Source organism: Schistocerca americana, chromosome X (assembly GCF_021461395.2).
Source record: "Schistocerca americana isolate TAMUIC-IGC-003095 chromosome X, iqSchAmer2.1, whole genome shotgun sequence".
NCBI classification, from domain to species: Eukaryota; Metazoa; Arthropoda; class Insecta; order Orthoptera; family Acrididae; genus Schistocerca; species Schistocerca americana.
The window spans coordinates 542,383,680-542,408,839 of NC_060130.1; the positions used below are offsets into that span (position 1 = coordinate 542,383,680).

Sequence of the window (25,160 nt, forward strand, 5' to 3'; positions counted from 1 at the left end):
TCATCAGTCCAACCAACCAGCCTTCTGGTATTGTAATTATATACAACATAGTTCCTTTTTAATTGCAGTGAGTTATTTATAACAAACTTCATGAGGGAATAAATATACTGCGAAACAGAAGTCAGAATGGCCAACTCCTTAAGTAGATGTCTACAAGTTGATCATAGGTGAGCACCACATATTACTATCACAGCACTTTTTAAGCAGTGAAGACTGTTTCTTAAAGATCAATTACCCCAGAACATTATTCCATACGTTGTTCTGGTCTTCAGTCCGAAAACTGGTTTGATGCGGCTATCCATGCTACTCTATCCTTTGCGAACCTCATCATCTCCAAATAACTGCTGCTACTTAAATCCTTCTGAATCTGCTTATTGTATTTGTCTCTTGTTCTCCCTCTACAAATTTTAGCCTTACACTTCCTTCCAGTACTAAATTGGTGATCCTCTGATGTCTCAGAATGTCATGTCAACTGATTCCTTCTTCTAGTCGAGTTGTGCCACATATTTCTTTTCTCCTCAATTTTCTTCTGTACCTAATTAGTTATGTGATCTACCTATCTAATCATCAGCATTCTTCTGTAGCACAACATTTCAAAAGTCTCCATTCTCTTCTTGTCTAAATTGTTTATCTTCCGTGTTTCATTTCCATGCATATCTATACTCCATAAAATACTTTCAGGAAAGACTTACTAAAACTTAGGTCTATATTGGCTGTTAACAAATTTTTCTCCTTCAGGAACACTTTCCTTGCCATTACCAGTCTACATTTTATATCCTCTCGACTTCAGGCATCATCAGTTATTTTGCATCCTAAATAGCAAATCACATCTTCTACTTTTAGAGTGTTTGTTTTGTAACCTAATTCCCTCAGCATAACCTGATTTAATTCAACTACATTCCCATTATCCTTTTGACAAGTCCTCTGCTATCTTTGACAGAACTGGAAGGTCATTGTCAAACCTCAAAATTTTTCTCTCTTCTCCTGGACTTTAATCCCTACTGCATATTATTATTATTCAGGGTGTGTACGACCTGGGACAACCGGGAGATCCGGGTAAAACCCGGGAATTTTTTCATCCAGGAGAAAACAGGGAAAAACCCAGGATATTTTTAGAATTCCAGGAATTTTTCATTGTTTTAGTTTTCAGTTAAATTTTTGTATATTGACTGGTAAGAACCGATACTCTAACAAAGAATATTACTGTATCCCGCTACTGCAGAATAATACTTCAACAATAAAACATAAACGAGAGAGAAAAATGAAAATAACTAGAAATTGCAAAGGAAATGCCTCATATACAACAACAACAACAACACACACACAGTACTCATGCAAGCGTCTGCCAATTGAAAATGAGTCGAAGGCTTTAGGAAGACTAAGCAGTGCTTCATAACGACAAATTGCTTCCAATGAGCGTGAAGTCACAGCTGTTTACATTCAATTTGTTTTAGCAGTTACGCGCGGGCGCATGTGCAGTTGAGTCGCGTTTGAGTAGTAGATTCTCCCGCTTGTGGCCACAGGAAGGTGGCTGTTGGCTGTGCAAGCAGCTAGATGCTACTGGGAAAAGGGGGCGCCAAATTCATATTCTTGAGGAAAAAAAATTGTTTCATAAAGCCCCTAGCACCCAGCGCACGTTTGTCTATCGATTATTCGTATGATTTTGAAATGCTTCCCTGTTGGTTTTTGAATATTTTTGAACATATTTTAAGTTGATTTCTGAATGAACTTATGATTCAACTTTTGAATGCATGCATAGTGTACGTGATGTCTCTGTCAGGAGAATCCTCGTCACATCTAGAAATAAACTTTCCGCAGACGAAAAGGGGACGGGGCTATACAAGCTGAGGGAGTAAAGCCGAAAGGATGGATGCCAATCGCTGTATGATTAAATGGTTGATTAGGTTTGCGAATGATCAGCATTGTTATAATTACTAGCGAAATCCCTAGATTCAGACTACCAGAATGGAAATAAATGACTGACAGGAATAACAGGTGAGAAAGATTCCATATTATCTTCTCGGTGTATCCAAGAAAATGAAATTTTGACACAAAATTTTGGGCCAGATCGCTACACTAGTAAGGACCAATAGGACAGTCCCCGGCTAGCAGCCGCGTATGTTCTATTCAGGAAGTAACGCGGAAAACGTGTTGTACGAACACGTAATAACACCTAACCGGAAAATAATCGCGAAATAACTAAACCTGTGATTCTGGCAAGGTTAGTGAAGTTAATCGGCAAACAAATGTTGACAGTGGCAGCAATAGCTACAGAATTGGTGATGACAAGACTGTTTGTTAGAATGAGGAAGGAGAAGAAACGGGGACCTCACACAAATTATGGAAGAATAAGACGATTCCAAATTTATGTAAAAATTTCGTAATACTACTTTTCGATCTCATGCTTGAGAAGCTGGTGCGTATGAGTAAAATGTGAAACTATTTCCTAACATAAAACATTTTGCTTGTAGTAGGCCTTATAGGCGTTTGACATTGGTACTTTGTGGATTATATTCTGTTGTGTTATAGAAATGGCCATTTGTGCCAAAACAGTCTTGTTTATTTGGTGTGTTACAAAATTGCTGCCATATTAGAAAGGCCTATTTCGTTATCTAGCACACAGTGACAAAATAGACGTAATCAGATCGAGAAACCACACCAGTCTTAGCTATTATTTGTATTAATAGCTTTTTCAGTATTAGATAACAACATTTCTATTTTTAATGTAGCAAAATGCTTGATGAACTTCGATGAGGTAATAGATTCTTTCACAGAAAGCTGCAGCAAGATTAGAGAGAAAAAATGCTAGGAGCTAAGGTTTGAAGAAATGTGTAATTTCTTGCTTATCTCTTGTCAGTATTGGTTTTATATATCCTATATTTAATTTTATGTCACACAAAACAGCAAGTTATTAACTAATAGGCAATAAAGAGTTCAGATTTTCTGAAGAGTTCTTGTTCTCTCGATTACAAATAATCCCATCCGCTATTAATTGCGAGATTTGTTTTTTTTTAAGAGGGGCAGGCTGTCAAACCGACCGACTGGGAGCAGGAGAGGCACCACAGGACATTTCAATTTCCACTCTCCTGAATGTAGTTTGGACGTGCGGTAGAAAAATGCTTTATGAAGAGGCATGGCACTGCACTTTGGCATACTGAAGACCAAATAATGTGTCTTATATTTCCTCGAGTACATATGTTTTATGTTTCAGACTTTCCAGAAAGATGTACGCTACAAGATGAACATATTTTGAAAATTCGATTTTTTTTTAGTATTGACCCGGTTCGCAAGTGTCGTAGATCCGGGATTGATGTGCAGAGCAGTCTGAGTTATAGTGGGTAGTCTCCACGTGGCCCGTGTTTACATTTAGTGATTTTGCTGTTTTCCCTTCGTTTACTCTCACGTTAAATGAAAACAAAACAGATATCTGTGGTCGGGAGCTATCAAGTGAATTAACACATTCACATAATTACGGAAGGCTGAAATATTTCATTAGTTTTAGATTTTGTTTTATTTCCACCTTTTTGACAGTCAAGCATTAATCGCTTTGTGGAACAATGACGTTATCTTTGGCTGTTTGCTAAAGAAATTTGACTTTTGTTAACCTTTTCCACAGAGACAGTCAATGTATTTGAAATGAAGTGTTTAATTCCATACTATGGGCTAGTTTCAACTGTTCGCTGCATTTCAAGTGCAAGTTTTCATTTTGTAGCACGTGTGGCATTATGCCATAATAAAGAACCAAACATGATGTAATACAGTACTGGTGCTCCAAGAAAATTTACACCCCGAAAACCACACTGAAAAGCTTAATATCAGGTCGAGGTCTAATTCATTGGAGATATGGACATACGAATGTGCCCTTTAAGTATACATTTTAAATATGCACATTTTAGTGTGGTCCACGAAATTCCGATGCTCTTGGAGTATCCTCTGATGTCTTGTTTCTTTTATGACATAATGTATGATCTTTCAATGTTTTACAAGTACTTACATACAGGCTTCCTACATCATGATAGCTACCCAAGCGCGGTGTCGCCTGTTATCTGCGCTCTCTGTCATGTGCTGAAACGAACCTATTTCTTAACAGGTCGCGGGAAAATATTGCACATAGTGGTTTGAAATTCGTTACTTTCAAAGTAAATATCCTTTTACGTAAGTTGAACTATGTGGAAGAATGTATCATGAATTTATTAAATCACAGAGCATTTGACTCTCATTTAAAAATCAACTCTTTGATGACGAGCCATTTAGAATAATTTCGAACCCTGAAGATCAGACATTAATCTCATTATTAAAAATTTTACTGGCACATATGTGTGATACATGTTAAAGTGTAACACGCGCAAAAAAGATCAACAGTATATGCAAAAGCTTAGCTTCTCTTGAAGCTTATTAACCTTAGGGACCAATATTATATGTGACAGCTTTGCTTTTCTTGTAGCAACACTATGTATATTAATTTAAACTATTAACTTTCCCTGTTTGTGTGTTCGCACTACTTAACAGTGATGTTGCTGTTGGCTGACTATATCACGTGTCCTATGCTCTGAATATCCGCTGTCATCGGCTGGAGAGATCACGTGACATGAGCTACGAACAGCTTACAAAAGTGTTTCTAAATCTCGATTTCAATGATTCGGAAAGTAACATGCGGTGTTTGGTGGAATTCCAATTTATACTTTCGTAATACGAAAATACGCAGCGTACATGTTGCTGCACATCAAAGATACTTCCAAAATGTGTATTTTTCCCCGAGTTTCTTTTTCGAAAGTGCCGGGAAATTGTACGGCCGTGTATAAAACCATAACCATTCAAAGGATTGATAAGAGAAAATATACTGTCACCCGGGAGAAAGTGTATTTTTAACCGGAAAATCCAGGAATTTTTTTTCCCTGTCCACATATACACCCTGTTATTATTATTATTATTATTATTATTATTATTATTATTTTCCCATTGCTGCTAGCTCAGATTGAATACTGTCAGGGATAGGTTACAACCCTGTCTCACTCTCATCTCAACCACTGCTTCCCTTCCACACCCCTCAAGTCTTATAACTGCCATCTCATATGTGTACAAGTTGTAAATAACCTTTTTCTCCCTGTATTTAACCTCTATCTTCTTAATTTCAAAGGGAGTATCCCAGTCAATACTGACAAAAGCTTTCTCTATGTCTACAAATGGTGTAAACTTAGGTTTGCCTTTCCTTAAGATACGTTCCAAGGTAAGTTTTAGGGTCAGTATTGCCTCAAGTGTTCCTGCATTTCTCCAGTATGGAATCTGATACTCCACCAGGTCAGCTTCTACAAGTTTCTTCATTGTTGTATAAAGAATTCATGTTAGTAATTTGCAGCTGTGATGTATTAAACTGACAATTTGGTAATATTCACACTTGTCAGCAATTGCTTTCTTTGGAATTTGAATTATTGTATTCTACTTGAAGTCTGAGGGTATTTCACCAGTCTTATCCTTCTTGCATACCAGATAGAAGAATTTTGTCATGACTGGCTCTCCTAAGGTTATCAGTAGTTGTGACTGAATGTATTCTACTCCTGGGGCCTTGTTTTGACTTAGGTCTTTCAGTTCCCTGTCAAGTTGTTCTGACAGTATTGCAGTCCCGTGTTCTCTGTTTATATAATACATTTCATTAACAAGATATTACTAAGTAAGTGGTACAGTGTTTTGCCATTCTTTTTGTGGAATAGCGTGTCATGATTTGAGGGTCCCTCTGGCAGTTAAGTTCCTGTGACCACTTCTTAACTGTGCAGCATTCTGGCAGTCACACCAACAGAGGGCACTGGTTACTTATTATAGCTTGTTGTTTCATCCATGTGGCTTCTTTCCCTATTTGTTTTATGATTTTGATATTGTTCTGTTTGCTCCATAAGCGTTTTCTTATGTATATCATTATACCGTATTTTTATCTAAAATTCACCCCAAGAGCGCATAGGAAATATTGTCACTTAGCTACCATATTTCCTTTTTAACAGTCTAACTTTAGTTGTGTTTTTAATTTATTGCATTTTACTATTGGTGAGCTCACTATAGGCTTTACATATTGTATTCTTTTTATTCCATACCGTACAGTTATTTAACTGACAAATATGTGTACACCAACATTAGCAGCATCTAATGAGCTTACAACACAAAAATTTTGTGGTTACTGTATAGCAGTTTATGAACAGTACTGCTGTTACCAGGCCGACTCCGTTGACACTGTGGCCTAGTGTATACAATATTTTAAATGTATACAACAGTGCTAGGCTGATTTTGTGTTTATCTTTTGATGATGCCACTATGGCTCCATTGTATTGGGACATGTTTTTAAAACAGATGTTCCTCATCATGTTTAAAGCACATTTTCCTTGTGTATTCAGTAATACTTTTCATTAAGACCAATTTTATTGTTTTAAGATGCAGACAATCCACTAGCTATACCTGTGTTTTTTTTCCATGTTTTGCTGCACATCTGAAGATGGTCATTGCTGACGGAAACTGGTAGTCTAAGGACCTTACAAGTTCGTGGTCATTTATTCTATATCTCCCTCTCCTCTTCATCTAAGTCCTTGTCCATTTCTATAATATTGCCTTCAAGTTCATCTCCCTTGTACAGACCCCCTATATACCCCTTCCACCTTTCAGCTTTCCGTTCTGTGCTTAAGACTGGTTTTCCGTCTGAGCTCTTGATACTCGTGCATGTGTCCTCTAGCCATCCCTGCTTAGCCATTTTGCACTCCTGTCAATCTCAGTTTATAGACACTTATCTTCCCATTCACCTGTTTAATTTGCTGCATTTTTATATTTTCTACTTTCATCAGTTAAATCCAGTGTTACCCAAGGAGTTCTAGTGGGCCTTGACTTTTTACTTATTTAGTCCTGTGCTGCCATCACTGTTCCATCTCTCAAAGCTACCAGTTTGTCTTCTACTGTATTCCTTTCCCCTGTTTTAGTCAACCTTACCTAATGCTCCCTGTGAAACCCTCGACATCCTCTGCTTCTTTCAAATTATCCAGGTCCCATCTACTTAATATCCTACCGTATTGGAATTTTCTGTTTTAATCTACAGTACATAACTAATAAAGTGTGGTCAGAGTCCACATCTTCCCATGGAACTGTCTTAAAATTTTAAATATGGTTCTGAAATCACAGTCTTATTGTTATATAAATAAGCTGAAAACTTCAGGTGTGTCCAGGTTTCTTCCATATATACAACCATCTTTCATGAATCTTAAACCAAGTGTTACTGATGATTAAATTATGCTCTGTGCAAAATCCTACCAGGTGGCTTCCTTTTTCATTCCTTTCCCTAGCTTGTATTCACCTACTATTATTCCTTGTCTTCATTTTCCTAAAATCAAATACCAGCCCCCTGTCACATTTCTTGTAACTCATCATGCATTTCTTTAAACTCTTCATTGCAGAGCCAGTTGGCATATAAACTTGTACTACTGTGGTGGGTGTGGGCTTCTTGTACAGTTAGCTGTGATAATGCATTCAGTATGCTGTTCGTTGTAGCTTACCCACATTTCTGTTTTCCTGTTCATTATTAAACCCACTCCTGCATTACCCCTATTTGATGTTGTATTTATAATCCTGTATTCACCTGATCAGAAGTCCTGTTCCTCCTGCCACCAGACTTCTCTAATTATCTCTATATATAACTTCAACCTGTCCATTTCCCTTTTTAAAGATTCAAACCTACTGGCTCATTTAAGGATCTAACATTCCACACTTCAGTCCGCAGAATGCCACCTTTGTTTCTCCTGATGATAACATCCTCCTGAGTAGTCCGTACCTGGAGATCCAAATGGGAGACTATTTTACCTCAGAATATTTTATCCAGGAAGATGCCCTCGTCATTCAACAATACTGTGGAGCTGCATGCTCTCGAGAAAAATTATGGTTGTAGTTTCCCCTTGCTTTCAGCCATTCACAGTACCAGCACAGCAAGGCCATTTTGATTGATGTTACAAGGTCAGATCAGTCAATTATCCAGAATGTTGCCCATGCAACTACTGAAAAGGCAGCTGCCCCTGTTCAGGAACCACACGTCTGACCTCTCAACAGATACCCCTCCATTGTTGTTGCACCTATGTACTGCTATCTATATTTCTGAAACATGCAAGCCCCCCCACCAGTGGCAAGTTCCGTGGTTCATGACATTATTGAATTAAAATATGCTAAATATATCAACTTACTGATATGTCTCCCCTAAGATTTGCAGTGATTTGAAATGCAAATGTGTCTGTACTGAGTTGTTTTTGGAGTTCAAAGTTTCCCAGTTTGAATTCTCATCAGTATCTAAGGCTTTTATTATTTATTATTTCCTCACTTTACGTTACACTTACCATTGGTGTAGTTCTCATAGATGTGCAGAACTGAATATGTTGTGTCTTTTTAAATTTGAGAGTGATACCATCAGCAGAAAACCAGTCACTGATACTTTTAAGAACATTTTTTACCATTTCTTCTGTTTCTGTATTTATGCTTGGATTGATCCCCAGTCAGAATAATTTCCCTTAACTACAGTGATTGATTTACTAAGTACAACTTTACTGCATTCATTTGGTTAGGTATGACGTTATCCATCTATCCCATAAAACTACATTTTCTCTAGGAGAATACTGTGATTCATGCAATCAAATGCCTTAGATGGGTCCCAGAATATACCATCCAGTGCTATTTTATTATTTAATGCTTGTAAAATTTGGTGAATGAACATATAAACAGTATTCTCAGTAGAGAAAGTCTTCTGAAATCCAAACTGTGATTTGCTAAGGATGTTATTGTTGCTCGGGTGAGATACAGTTATAGAATACATCACCTTTTCAAAAATTTTGGAAATTGATATCAGCAGTGAAACAGATGGGTATTGACATCTCTCCTATCGTCTTTCTTAAAAAGGGTTTTGACACTGGCATATTTCAGTCTCTCTGGAAAAATGCCGTGAGTTAGTAATGCATTACATATTTCAGATAAGATCAGACTTGTTTTATGGAAACAAATTTGTAGTACTTCATTGGAAACACCATCAGAACCAGATGAGCATTTATTTTTAAGAGAATATATAATTTCCTTAATTTGACAGGGAGAAGTTGCTGATAAGTTCCTTTGATTGAATGTTATGAGAATTGTTTTTTCAGTGTGGTACTGTGATTTTTCTGTTGAACTGTTTGTCTCTGTACTTTCTACTGTACTTAAGAAATGATTGATAAATATATTTACTGCGTGTGACACATCATTTATAGTCCTGCCATTCAGTTTAATAGTGCTGTTATCCTGATTTGTGGCTGGTTGTCATGTATCTCATTTTTCTGAATGCTAAATAGCCTTATTACTGTTTTCTGGCATTATGTGCATGTTTCTTGATTTTTAATAATTTTCCTTGGTACCTTTGAGTAGTTTTTGTGTGTGCTACTACAGCAGGATCTGTACTTGTTCTTGCCAACAGACACATTTCTATTTTCCTTTCACAAGATGCTTTAATTTTTTTCTTCTTTTTTACATGGCTGTTTAATATTTTTTCTGATTTTCTTATGTGGAAAGCTATTTTCAAATAATGGTATGATTTATAATGGGATAGAGTAAATTTTGTGTTGGCATTTGGTTCATTACAAATTTCAACCCAGGTCATCTCTTGTGAACTATTCTTAAAAACATTTTTCCTGGAGTCATTAATTATTCTAACTGATTTCCACTGAGGAGTAGCCATGCTGTAAAACACTGTTATTTATCCTAACCAACTGTGCATCATGATCAAAGAGTATTTGATCCTATTTTCTTGCTTTGAGCTTCACCAAAGGAAACATTATCAATTTATCCACCCCTGTTGGAAAGTTAATTACTGAGCTCAAATTGTAGGATCTAAATAATGTTTCAAAATAATTTTTCCTGTCTGAATTCTCTAGAAAAATCTATATTGAAGTCACCACAGACTATGAACTGCTTGCTGCTGTCTGACAGATGTCAGCAAGGAATCCAGATTCTTCGTAAACAGCACATTACCCATGATCTACATACAGTTATAATTAAAAACAGACTCTTTTTCGGTCTTACTTCAAATCACACAGTTCTATCTCTTGGTCACTACAAAATTTACTTGTCTTATTATCATTGAACTTGTGTTCTGTGTGAACATAGTAAGAACTCCCCCTTTTCCTGTATTAGTTCAACACAAGTAAGCTGCTAGAGTGTAATCTCTTATATGTTACTTATAGCCAACAATATTTATAGAACGTATCAAATGAAGACTGTCTATAACTCTGCAAACTAAATGGCGGAGTATTCATGTGAACCAGAATAGAAATAAATATGAGACACATCCTGATTAAGTTGAATAAAGTCCAGGCACTAATGGCCAGTAAGTATGTGTTCAGTAATCAAAGTTGTTCCATTAAGTGCCGGGCGCGGTGGTCTCGCGGTTCTAGGCGCTCAGTTCAGAGCCGCGCGACTGCTACGGTCGCAGGTTCGAATCCTGCCTCGGGCATGGATGTGTGTGATGTCCTTAGGTTAGTTAGGTTTAATTAGTTCTAAGTTCTAGGGGACTGATGACCACAGATGTTAAGTCCCATAGTGCTCAGAGCCATTTGAACCATTTTGTTCCATTAAGTCAAACAATGGGGGAAACAACAAATTCACAGTTGATAGCAGTACGCACACAGTAAACAGTCACGGCTGTTGGAGTCCACAGCTAGAGGCGAAAGATTTCCCCCTGAATATGATTACAACTTGGATGACAATTTTATTGGGTAACTAGCAGTAAACCAGCCAGTTTCATTGGCTTTGGAGACATCTTTCACACCACATTGTCCTAGTATTATGTGCAATATAGATCACTACAAATCTGTAGTCATAGTCTGTAAAACTTTGTCAGCTTCACTACAAACATTTCTTGATACTATACCATTCCTTTTTTTTTGAAACATCTTTCAAGCAGCCTGAATTTGCAGAAAATACAATAGCCATTTGTTTTGAAAGTTCATTAGCTCTTACCAACAATAAAGGTTCTGATGATAGAGCGTTCTGAGACTTGACTTGTTACAACAAAGTAAACCAAATAAGCAATTAAGTCTCTACATCTTGGTGTTTGGGCCTTCTTATATTTTTCTTGAACATACTGCACTGAGATCTTGCCATAATTTGATCTCTCTTTCATTATTGTTGACAGTGTAGTGTTACCAATGCCAGACATTTTAGAGATTTTTGTTAATGATCTCTACTTATCACGTGCCTGAGTTTCTCCATTTTCAGTTTAAACAAAATAGTTGTTTATTTTTGACTTTATTTCTCTCCCATTGTGTGAAAAATTACGGTATATCTATTTAAAAACAAAAACTACAAAACAATTTTTACACAAAACTCTCAGATTTCAACACACAATGCACCCATAACTGATTGCGAAAACTGGTAAAGTGTTTTGACTTGGCAGCAGTAACGGCTAAAGAGTATACATGTTCACAAATTTTTCAGATTCATATAAATACGAGAGAGTGAAATTAATAGCGTCTGCTGTGTAACAGTTATGTTTATCAACACATTTATACAACTACAGCCACTTGCAGCAATAATAATAATAATAATAAGCATACCTTGTCTGAAGAAAGAAAGAATTGTTGTTGTGGAATTATGTTGTTTTGTACATAATTAAGTACAGTTTAGGGCAAGAACAAAATAATGTTTAAACTTTCAATACTTTCTGTTTCATGTTTTTGTGTAAGTTGGAGCGTGTTTTTTTAAGCACACAGTCATTGATCCCACATTTAAGTGAATATCAAGTAAACCAGGGAGACAGCTTTTCAGGATTGTTCATATATACAATGTGGGCCTACAGCATGTATAAACCTGACCCACCATAAGATTAACAGATGTCAGAAGCACGAATAAATTGTACATGTTCACAATCAACAATGGTACACATCATGGTTCTCAGTGTGCCAAATGGATTACTGTATGATAAAATCCAAATCTTAGTATACTGCATCTCATTCAGAATCCCACAAAGCATGTTTTTCTATCAGTATAACTATAACACATACTGATGTTCGATCTAATTTTACTATATAGCGAGTAAATTGGTATATCTGAGGAGTGTGGTACCATCTAGCCCAGATCACATCACGTCTTGCGGGATTTATACCAAACAAACAGAGAAAAAGTCTGCTGCACTGTGCAACCACCTGGTGGCATTGACCTAATCTTGTAGGGGCTAGCTGTTCATGCCGTAACCATCCACATTGTTTCCAAATCTGTATGTATTTGGCCCATAAGGCAATTATATCATGCCAGTTGCGCTTACGCAAAAGCTTCTTAACATGCACTACTGAGGGTGTGCTTGCGACACAAAGGCCAGGTTTCACACAGTCTAGAGGAGTAGCCGTGCAGCATAGCGCAGTAGATTTTGTGCTGTCTATTTCAGATTACAGCATTTACATTACATTTAATAACACTCAAAGAACAATAACCAATAAATACGCAAGGTGTCAAAAGTTAGGGTGCTTGCATGCTCTTGTGCTCTTACACAACAGCTACCACCGAATGGCAGTACCCAAAGACCAGTGGTAACGTAGAAACAGTAGAAACCCTGTTTACTTTGTTTGGAGTAAAATAAATAAATGAATGTTGACGATGTTGAGTTGATGGAAAGCAGCTATATTTGTTTATCTAATGTTGTTTGCTGTGTGTTAAAAGAAAAAAAAAACAGTGTGAAAAATTACACAGTATTTCATTGGGACCTCAGCATTATTTTCAGGTTACCTGATCTTTCATGTTTAGCATTTTGTGCTAAATGTTTTTCATTGTTTATAAAGCAGGGGCAAGTCACTTGAAACCTGAGGTCTGGGTCACATGCCTCTCTTTTTCTGACTCAGTCTATCGCTCTTTCTTCCCTGACGAAGGAACTAACAATATTGAAAGCTAGATATCTTGTTACACTGTGTCAGTCAGTATACTCACCTTGTAATTTTGCAAATTTCTTGTGACATTAATGACTACTGTTTTATAGGTTGCACAACTAGATGAATGTGTTGAAGAACTTCAACTTGATGACGGTGTGGCTGGGGCTGTCAGTAGGTAATGTCATTTAGATAAATTTCTTTTTCTCATCTCTCAGTATTTGTGACAAATTATTGTATAATCAAGTTATATGGGAACTTGTTTTATTGATGTTTACAAACTAGGTAATAGATCTGAATGAATGTAGATTAGAACATTGGTTTGGTTTGTTTCCCTCCAGCTCAGCTGAATAGCTATTATATGGAGAACAGACCCACTCATCATAGAGAGAAACACTGTGAATACGAAACTAAAATTACTTAAGAGTTGATCTTGTAAGCTAGTTGCTTTCACAAATTGCATAGGTATATGAAAATTGTGTGTTTCTTGTACTTAACGATGTTTTGTTAATTCTTATTTTGTCATTTTACTGCAATCAGAATTATCTAATATAAGTTCCTTGTTCCATGTATCTTAAATTAAGCGCAGTTAGGGTATGACTGTTAAAGTTATCTGAACTGTGCTGCAGTTGTTTGAAATATGAAAATAATGCATCATTCATCCTATTATATATGTTCAGTACCTATATACAACCTCTGACAATAAAGTTCAATGAATGGAGTCAGAACGGTCGGTTGGGCAACACTGGCGACACAATGCAGCACCTGCATCGCGACCGGTGTTGACAACCTGCCCCCACCATAGTTCAGTTGAGCATCGTGTGTGTTCCATGTTAGACCCAAGCACAGCTTGGGACACAGCCATCGGTAGGTTGATGTGGATGTGCAGTGAAAACATGACCATATATGGCACTGGTGTGGACACAGGCAGCAGTTCATTTGTGTAAGGATGGCAGCAGCAGTCATATGAAGTCACCGTGTGGCAACTGCATAGGAGCAGTGAGCTGAAATCTCCTGGACATTTAATCACATGATGTGACTAGAAGTTTGAGAAAATTTTATTACTAATTACATTCTGGTAAACATTACTAGCTCCCCTCCTTCCTTTTTTCCCCTCCTCCAATTGAGATCATGATTCGTATTGGAAAACACATTTCTGGGCCAGCATAATGACCCTCTGGTGCTTAAGGAATGGTCATTTAATTGGTTTCGTCAATATTACTTCATAGAAAGTACTGGCACTTGATTCCACAGTTGAGTATGTTGCTTTAAATCTTTCATCCCTCAAGATCCAAACAATTATTGAGGCCGAATGAGGAAATAATTATTCTACTTGTCTGTCCCAGACATACTCCGTGCCACCTAAGCAGTAAAAGTTTCTTTTTCACTCAGTTAAGAATGTTCTGTATGATCCCAGTTCATTTGAAGTGAGCTAATGGCCTACTGTACATAAGCCATGTGACAACTGCACTGAAGTCACCAGAACATTTTTACTACACGAATTTAATGTTTGGGAGACTTTCCTGCACATACTATTAAGTGCTATGGGCTCAACCCATTCAGAATTCTAGAGATTGATCTGTTGTTTTCATGCTACTGCTTGTCAAATAACTTTTGCCCTATATAATATGTTGTGTACATATACTGTTCCTTGTGAAAAACCATGCTCTGGTGTTGATAAATAATTGTTTGCCAACAAGCACTGTTCATGGTAACACTTATCTGTGATGATCATCCTTATTTTCAATGTCAGCTGATATGCATGGTGCTCATAAACAGTCAGAAAAGTGTGTAAGTGTTTTGCAGGGTAGGTTGTGCTGAGAAACAGTTGTTAAAAAAAAAAAAAATAATGCCTTGCACTGTTTTAGAGTTAATTAGCACTGACGTTATCCAATCCAATGCACAAATTCAGACCGACAGATATGATTAGTGTCAGTTAGTCTCATAGTGTAGTAGATGGTGCATGAGACTGCTCAGCCTTTGGCTTGGGTTCAATCCTTACTATATCGCATGTCCAATTTTTGTATCGCTCTCTTATTGGGTTTTTGAATATGAAACAAAGAACATGTTTGGTTGCACTCTCTGTGGTGGGCCACTTGAATTTTTGTGCACAATGCCCTGATTGGCTAACTTCAATGCTAATTAACTCTGAAACACTGCAACATTTTAAACTTTTTTGATAACAGTTATTTCTCAGCACAGCCTACTCTGCGGTACCCTTACAAGCTTTTCAACCTGTTCGTGACCACCCTCTATGAGGTCTGATCAAAAAATTACAAAACTTTGTCTACAATATTTATCTGTGCTTACCTTTTACTTGTTCTGCATGATCTCCTTCGAAATAATCTCCTCCACAATTGATACACCACTCCCAATGCCATTTCCACTTCTGGAATCAATCTTTGAATGCCTCTTGCTGGATCACATGAAGCGCTGTATGAGAACTTTCTTTTATCTCATGTGTCATTCCAAATCTTCCTTTCAGCAGGGTTTTCAACTTTGGAAATAAAGTAAGAGTCCACAGTGGCCTGGTCTGGAGATTATGGAGGATGATGTAGCATAGCGATTTCATTTTTTGTACGATAGTCACACACCAACGAAGATGAATATGTGGGTGTGTTGTTATGACGCAAGAGCCAGTGTATTGTCTCACCATGTTTCAAGCCGTTTCCTTCTCACATTTTGTCACAGGCGTCACAAAATATCCCAGTAGTACATCGATTTAACAGTTTGTCCCTTTGGGATGAATTAATGATGAACAAATCCTTCAGAGTCAAAGAAACTATTGCTTGGCTTTGACATTTGATCTTACCTGATGAGATTTTTCTGGTCTTGGAGGACCTTTCCCAACCAGTTGTGAAGATTGAACCTTGGTCTCAACATCATAACTGTAGATCTTCGTCTTGTCACCAGTTACGATTCTCTTAAGGAATATCCCATCCTCATTTACGCAATCCAAAAGCTCTTCACAGATTGTGAGGCGAAGGTCTATCTGGTCTTGACTCTTGAGCCAAGGGACGAACTTGCGGCAACATGATGCATTCCAAGATGCTGTGTCAGGATTTCAAGACATGATCCAACTGAAATGTTACATTCTTCTGAAATCTCTTGGACAGTCAGTCTTTGATTGGCATGCACAATTTGACTGTCATTCCTGACATGAGCGTCATTGGCAGACATCGAAGGGCGTCCTGAACAAGGGTAATCTGTAACTTCCATCTGGCCATTTTTAAACCACCAATAACACTGAGTACGGCTTAAGCACTCATCACTATAGGCTTCCTGCATGATTTTGTGTGGGGTTTTCTTGCGTTTCACAGAAAATTTAATACTGACGCATTCCTCCTGTAAGTCTGCCTTCTCAGAATTCACAAATTGTGTGACAAAATGTTCTACTCAATGCAGCACTGAATAATAACTAATAGACATAAAACAATGAAACTTCCAGCAATTACACATTACACACAGGTGTGTGCAGGGATGCCAACTGCATTTCGCTCCAACACACCATTGGCACAAAATTACTAATGTTCCTGAAGTTTTTGAACAGATCTCGTATATCTCCCCGGGTACTGAACCAGATGACACTATTATCATATCTGTAGCGTGTGTAGCCATGTATGGAAGTGAAACATGGACGATAACTAGTTTGGACAAGAAGAGAATAGAAGCTTTCGAAATGTGGTGCTACAGAAGAATGTTGAAGATTAGGTGGGTAGATCACGTAACTAATGAGGAGGTATTGAATAGGATTGGGGAGAAGTGAAGTTTGTGGCACAACTTGACTAGAAGCAGGCATCGGTTGGTAGGACATGTTCTGAGGCATCAAGAGATCACAAATTTACCATTGGAGGGCAGCGTGGAGGGTAAAAATCGTAGAGGGAGACTGAGAGATGAATACACTAAGCATATTCAGAAGGATGTAGGCTGCAGTAGGTACTGGGAGGTGAAGGAGTTTGCACAGGATAGAGTAGCGTGGAGAGCTGCATCAAACCAGTCTCAGGACTGAAGACCACAACAACAACAGTGTGTGAAGTTTTCTTACATTTGTAGACATGTTTAAATTTCAAAACATCTGTACAATATTCTTACCTTCAGTGTGAGCCCCATATCAAAGGAACTTGCTTTATATCTTGAAGATGGTGCATTATAGCATGAATTCCTGGTGCCGTAATATCCATACACTTGCCTATTCTGTGGAAAGTCGTGTATGCCTGCCTCAAGTATATATGTAACAACAGTAATGTTTGCTGTCATAGATGAGGTTGGCTCCTATCACGTGTATACCAAATATTTGTTGTTTGGTTGTGTTTCAAGGCTAAATTGTAATTATGTGACTAAGGCATAGACAATGATCTAGAAAGTACAACTGACACTTCACACTGCTGATTCTTCACATCATTAAAGTGGAATGATCTTTAATATATTTGATAATGATGTATAAATAGACATACATGGAAAGTGGTGTTAGATGTCGGATCTTTCTTTCAGGTATAAAGCTTATAGAGTGTGTGTGTGTGTGTGTGTGTGTGTGTGTGTGTGCGTTCATTGCTCTCTCTCTCTCTCTCTCTCTCTCTCTCTCTCTCTCTCTCTCTAAGTGCTTCTGTAGCTCGGTGATGTAATAAGGAGAACCTATATCCTGGTGTTCTAAAGTGTAATCTAACATGTTTTTTTCTTCCAAACAGGGTATTTGGAGAATGTCAGGACAAGCAACTACAGGCAATGACAATTATTACCTATTGACCCTTGAAATAGGCTTCTCAATTAAACTAGACTGCAGTATTGCTTACAGACAGGAACACAACATGGAAGATAGCCCAAATTTTCCACACCGATCTTCGTGGAGAAGCCTCTATGCAGATAGGTCAACGGTGTGTGTCCCATCAACAACATGACAGTATTAACTGATTATGTTATTTGATCTGATGTTTTCCCAGCATATTTCTAACTTTTAGAAGTTTTGCGTGCCCACTTGGGTCACATTGTAAGTTTCCATGATTTTTCAGCCACCAGACTTTTTGCTATCTAGTAGTGGTTTCATATAACTACTGCTCCACTTTTGTGGACATCCTGTACATGGTGACTATTAATCCGCTATCACTCCACTAGTGTCACTGACCACCAGGGCTTTCAGGCACCAATCAGTAATCTCAATGAGCTGCTTGCTGATCTGAAATTGTGCTGACTGTGTTGACAAAATATAGTATTGATTAGTAATCATAGTTGTTTTCCTTATTTTCAAGCCACTCCAATGGTGCAATTGTAGGTGTGCTGTAATTGTCACGTCTGTAACTTAAAGCATAAGAATCAGTATATTCAAGAATATTATGTTGTCTGAAATTCTATCCTCATATGGATGATACAGTAAAAGTTTGTTAATCTGGCATCTGACAGTCAAGCACATTCAGTAATCTTGCTTCACGAGTCGGACAGCTTCTGTTATGCACCAGTTGTGTACAGCTGATTAAAAAGTGATGTTTTAAAGTTTAATCACATTTAGTGCTGTCCTATGCCTCAACTACAGTAGTGCTGCGTATTGTTGTGGAGAAGGTTTCTCAGCCAAGCACCTCTCATGACAAAGTGAAAGTCAAACATAAATACGGTAGCTTATGATACACCAAAAGCTTGTAATCATTAATTGGATTGAGAAAGGTGAGAGTAGAAATAGGATTATTGAAGAATTTCAGGCTGGTTCTTCAATAATCTATGGTGTTAAAGTCAACTTTAAAAGGTTGCTTTCTAGACAGCTGCTGTAAAAGACATTGAATCACAGATGACTTTGAAAAGTCCCAAACTAGATCAGTTGGATGGAATTGTGTACTAGTGGTTGTGTGCCGAAAGGTCTGAAGGGAAACCTATAACTGGTGCATGATTATGGAAAAAGGTAAACAGGTCCGTGGTGATTTGGGGCTATCAGAATCTGAAAGTGTATTTTCTAACAGTTGGCTATACTGATTCAGAGCTCGTCCTGAAATTCAGAAGTTTTATGCAATGCATAGATGACTTCAGAATTGTTTAAGGACAATTTTTTATAAGAAAAGTGTATTTTCCTGTTGCTAGATAACGGTACAGCCCACCCTCCTGCATCTGAATTGATCTCGGGCAATATATTCTCCACTTATCTTCCAGCAAATGTTACTTCCCTGATCCAGCCAACGAATTTATTTATTTATTTATTTATTTTTTAATGTTAAAGATGCTATTTTTGGAACCAGTTTGACATGGAATAAAGTTAAGCCTGCTGCTCTGTGGAATGCTTGGCGAAAATTCTGGCCAAAAGGCTGTGAAGAAGAAACAGACTCAACTATTATAATCAAAAATGATGCTGTTGTTAAACTATTAGATATTGTTCAAAGTAAAATAAGAAATTTACCACAATATGAAGTTTTGGACTGCATAGGCATTGACAATAAAGAACTCGTAGTCAAAAAAATATCAGATGAACTGATAGTAGAAAGTGTGATAGGGCCGCAACTAGAACGTCGATCACCAGATATCAAATCCGATGAAGAAGAAGGGGATGATGCAACAAACTCAATGCCTTCACTTACTTGGAATGAAGCAGCTGCCGCTATTGATACATTTATAAGATTTACTGAAAGCAGCAAATCGGACAGTATTGCAGAACTCATGAACTTGTGTACTATATGCAACGAGTTTTTGAAGGAAAAATTGGTCACAAGAAAGCAAAAGACATTAGGTCTTATTTCAGTTGAATAAAATATAGAAGTACTGCATGGACTGTGGTATAAAACATACATAGTACTGTACTGCAGTATAACCTTATTGAACCATGAATTTACTTTCAAAACTTTTTCTTAATAATTTACTTTATTTACTAGCGATTCATCAAGAACATTAACACATTTAATCACACTGTGTGAGCGTGGAAGTAGTTACCAGGGAGTAACTGATGAAATTAAAATGAAATTGCTTTTAACAAATGGGAATTTATTCCTAAAAGGCTTTTTTTTCTTTTTTAGAAACAACTGGAAAATTATAAGCAGAAAATCACCCTCTAAATATCAAGTTACAATTTATTCAGAGGCAGAAAAGAACAAATTTTTGAGTGTATGAGCTTTCGGGCTGAGAACCTTGCCACTCCCTTTTGACACGGCCGTAGTCACGACCGCTCACAACAACCTCTGAAAGACTACACAGGTGTAAACCTGCAACACACCAGATTACCTTAAAGTAAAAGTTTTAACAATTCACACAAACTATGCACCCCGTAGGAGGGATGGAAATGGTCCCAAACATTAAAATTAAAAGATTAACTTGCCACTGAAGGTGCAACTTGATTTTAACTTGTAAGAAAAGTCTTACAGTAGAAGGGTGGCAACTTTGTATACTAAAATGACCATTTAAGTAAAAGCCCATGAAATGCAATCTTACATAAAATTATTCAAGGTTGGCCAAACATGCTCTACAGTACACATATACCACCTCTCAAGATGATAGGCAAGATAAAAACATATTTCAGGAATTAGGCCGTTACACTTCAAGCAATAAATTCGTTAACACACGAATCCGACAAACATGATAGAAGCAGCTATTAACATACGGCAGATTGATAGGGATATTACCGAACAACCCGAACTGCAGGTTGCTCTAACCCACCCCTACTCCACAAGGGAAAAATGGGCCACCCAATTCATAAATAACCACCATCCTGCAGGTGGGCAAACGGAGAAGAATGGTGGGACGACCCCAAAACAAAGCGGCTGGTGACCTCACCAAGAAAACAAGTAGAATTTGACAAGTAAATGAAACAACGTATCATCCATCACTTAACTTCTAATAAACTGCGATTTCTGGCGAAGACCTGGTGCAGCACCCCCAAACCGCTCTCGCGAACCGTCCACTGCCAGCCGCTTCAACAGACGCAGGAAGGTGCGCCAATCTCCCATCTCACGGTGTCGCAGCTGACACCGGCCAGACCAATTTCACGGGTTGACTCCTGTTGCTCTCGTGTCGGCCACGAAGCCACTACCCCTCGCTATATGGCGCAGCCCACTGGACTCACGTGGCGACTTCACATGCGCCGACGCTCAAGGCGACAAGTCACCTTGTGTCTCAGTGCGTGACTGACCAACCGATTGATCCAACCGCCAATGACCATTGCCTGAGCAACCGGAGCAGACTGGCGGCCTAACGCGCAGACTCAGATGCAGGAACTAAGCCCCCGACCAGGTGACCACTCGTTGAGTTCTCTCACTGCACCACAAATTCGGACGAGAGACAGACTAGCAAGCTGGGGACGAGAGACTGACCCCAGACTGACTCCAGACTCACCCAGACTGACCCCCTGGCGAGCTCATAGCGCCCCTTAAATGCCCGTTAACAGGCAACCTTTCCCCTTTCCCACCAGAGGGAGACACCAAAGCTGCGATTGCCACAGCGGCACCACCACCAGAAACGGAGGGCGACTGCTTCACACAACGTGCTGCGGTGTGCTCTTCAAAATAGCAATTTTTACCACAGCTCACCTATGCTGTCCTGAACTTAACATAAAACCTTAAAATTACATTACAGGATGTATGCAATAAAAATTTTAATTTGTTCTCTAAAATGTTGTTTTGTCTAGAATTATACACTTTTTGTGGCTTTAGTGGAAGCAGACTCTGTGCTATAAACAATCAAAGATTGGTCACCCATTGTTTACCTTGGGTCTCACCCTCCATACACTGCTTTTTTTACATGGCCGTCAGTAATCAGGCAACGTCGAGGTCCCGAAGGTATTGGATTTGCTATTTTCTATTGTACCAGAGTTTCTCATATCCTTAAATTTATATAATATGAGACATCTTATGATCTAATTCCAATACACAGTTTAAGATGTGATTATGTTATGGTGATACAGCAGTAAAAATAATGTAAATTGAGGAAATATTTTGCCAGAGAAATGCAAAGTGCTAAACTGAAAATATTTAGTGATGAACAAAATAGTGACTGTGAGGCACACCAGTGACATTAAAAATTGAGAACTTAAGAATTCAGCAGTAGCTGACCAAAGCCGCATGTATAAGCACAGAACAATGGTTTGCTGAAACTAAAATCTTGTATCATGTTTCTAAAGACTGTGATTCTGCTATTAAAGAGACTCTAAAAATTAGAATGTGTGAGAACACTTCAAGCTGGGACAGAGGATATAATCTTAGTGGTTGCATTGAAGTAAGGTCTCAGCACTGTGAAAATAGAGAGATATTCACCAAATAGTTTACATTCATAGGGGAGCAGAGGTGCCACCAGTTCAGACATGATTTGTGACAGCGTGGCATAATAATGAAGTACACTGACCAATGACAAGCTTTCTGTGGGCTATTAAGAGACACCACAGCAGCAACCATTGCAGTCATTTGCTGCTGACGAAAACAATGCTGGTGAGTGTCGAAAACTTGAGTCTGACCAGATTTGTCTCGGCTATAAAACCGAAAATATTTTCTTCAAAAATGTCATCGTGAGAAACTTCATTCTCACTGTATAACAACTTTATTTGTGGTTGTCTCGTATACATGACTATCCTGCAAACAAATTTTAATTCATTTCTTCAGCTTCAATCAGTATCGTAGATAAAGGTGAGAGACTTAAATGTCTCTGGAAAAACTTAATTATAAAGTCTATAAGACCATCTGTGGTACAGGACTTCCCCATTATGTTCAACGCTGGGGTGCTGTTCCAGTGCTGAAGAGCCCTGATGATAGTGACAATGTAGGGGGAAAATAAGCTGGAGATATGAAATTAAGTTTGTGTTGGGGAGGGTACTCGACTTGGGTAGTTTTTGCAGCAATGTTAAACATAAGGCTTGAAAACTCTTCATCCACAAAGTGCATTTCGTTCATACCAACAAGTGTATGTTGATAGATCATATGTCATACTTTCTATTTAGTGAACATCACATGCATGGAGATCATCAGTATTCATAATGGCCCTTCCCTTTGGGTTTTCATAAAATATTTTCAATAAGATTTTTGTTATGCGTTTGTGGAGTGGATCCAAGCAAAGAACTAAGTGAAGTTGTGCGCTGATCGGACACTGTACTCTACTGGAGAGGACAGCAATTCAGATCCACATCTGGCCATTCAGATTTAGGTTTCTGTATTTCCATAAATCACTTGTAATGAGTGCTGGGGTATTTCCTTTGAAAGGACGTGGCCACTTTCCTTCCCCAATCCAAACCGTCACTCTGTCTCTAATGACATTGTCGCCAATGAGATATTAAAACCCAATCTTCCTTCCTTCCTTCCTTCCAAACAAAACTTGCTCTTTGAGCAGTAGACGTAATACTTACTGTCAACATAAAATGTAGTTGTTGTTCTTATTACAAACATTGTTGTTTCAGGCACAATATTGTGTGCAGAATTAATAGTTTCTAAAATTAGTGTGACCTTCCATCCTCCCATCCTCTCACTTGTGCATGATGTGCTTTTCTTCTGTTGCAGGTAGCAGAGTTTGAAAGCACAAGGAAAAAAGTTTCACACTGCGTATACATCTTAAAGGAAACCAATTACGTTTTACATACGTGTCACATTCGGCTGTACACAAGATATCAAAAGACAGTACTTCGTAATTGAAGATAATAAAAGTGAAAGAAAGGAGAATAATCTTCCAGTGCTTCCAATCATTTTGATATTAACAGTCTTCTGGTATTATATTGATTATGAAAAATTTGAGGAGGTGGAAGATGAAGCTTTAGTCTGATGGCTGATCAGGATTATAAGATACAGGCAAACATGTGTTGAGAAAAGTGAATAAAATTCAACTATCTTGACATCATTCTCCATGAACATGACACGTGAAAGAAAGAAAGATGGGAAATTAGTAAACATTTTTAAATAGTTGTAACAAATTTATGATTATTTCTTAAAGCTTAAGTAATGTGTAACATTTTAATGATACACTGATTACTCCAGTAGTAACACTTTAATTATTTCCAGATTCCATGGATCGTAATTGTGAGGCCCACCTACGATGTAGAACAAGTCAGTAGTACAATTATATTAAACTTTCTCAGTGAAAAATATGACACTATGCTGAATGTGGTTGTCGTAAGTTTTACATAAAGTGATTGAAAAATTGTGCCGTGGCTGGATTAAATGAATGGGTGTTCACTTCCCTTTGGTTTTGATATTTGTATATTCTAAAAACATTGATATTCATCACTGCCTGCAGACAGTCACAATCTTTTTATTATAAAAAGTAATTGCCACATTCTGTAGTAGACTGATTAGACTTTAATAATGGAGAAGCTAATATGACTGAAGTTTCCATGTTAAAAACTGATGTTTTGAAGGCCGTGTAATGGTAGATGTTATATTAAAGTGATTGGAAGCAGCAGTGATTTTGTAAGTTTGACTTCTGCTTTTTTATATAAAATATTTTAAAAAGGAGCCTAAATAATAGACTGGTATAACAGTGAAGTAACATGACTTCAGTGTTAAGTGGAACTAAGGCATAATAAAAAGTTGCATGTTTAAAATGCCATTTACATACAGAAATTTAAGTGTGCTGTCACTTCTTATTTGTATTCATTTAAGTGGACTGACACCTCAGATACATTTACATTTTAATACATTTTCATTTAGGTACATTTTAAACAATTGGGTGAAATTTATTTCATTATGGACAGTAGAATTTAATTATTTTTATACAGTTAATTATTATATGAGCAATACTAAATATTGGCTGTGTGAACAATGTATATTGAGTGTTCATTGAGATGTGTGAAATACCGTGTGTTGTACTGATTGTTAACTTGGCGCCAGCTACGATAGTGCTTTATTTAATTTATGATGTGTAAGGTAGAAAATAAGAGTAGTCGTTAATAGCTGTTGAATGTAAGAAATTAAGCATGAAAGAGGAAAGCTGTTATTACAGGCAAAGGCTGGTGGTTATGCAGCCTTTTGCTTTGGTGATGTTTGTACTGAGCTATTTGACGAAGCACCTGAACTCATTGGGGAAGCTCATAGAAATACTTTTGACATTTCAAATGGTGTAGCATATTCTTTTGCCCAACTGTTGCTAGAGATTAACATGTATGTAACATTGAACATACTGAGTAAAGTGCTATTATCACTTTTTCACTGATTGTATATCCAGTCAGTGTTTCGTTCCTGTTAACCAAACTGCCATTTCAGCTTTTGCCTTATTATTATTATTATTATTATTATTATTACTATTATCATTATTTATACTTGTATTTATCTCTTCGAATATTAAACCTGTGATAGTTTTTTTGCGTAATGAATAGTATTAAAATTATAATTT

At 37.6% G+C, this 25,160-nt stretch overlaps 1 protein-coding gene across 1 annotated transcript in view; it reads left to right on the forward strand.

Annotated features, from left to right (window-relative positions):
• LOC124555773 (serine/threonine-protein kinase GL21140-like) overlaps positions 1-23,431 on the forward strand; it is a 208,353-nt gene extending 184,922 nt beyond the window's left edge. The window contains exons 11-13 of the mRNA XM_047129821.1: positions 13,004-13,071; positions 17,579-17,764; positions 23,336-23,431. Of these exons, the coding sequence (XP_046985777.1) occupies positions 13,004-13,071; positions 17,579-17,636 (126 nt within the window). The 3' untranslated portion in view covers positions 17,637-17,764; positions 23,336-23,431. The remainder of the gene's footprint in view (positions 1-13,003; positions 13,072-17,578; positions 17,765-23,335) is intronic.
• Positions 23,432-25,160: the final 1,729 nt, after the last annotated feature.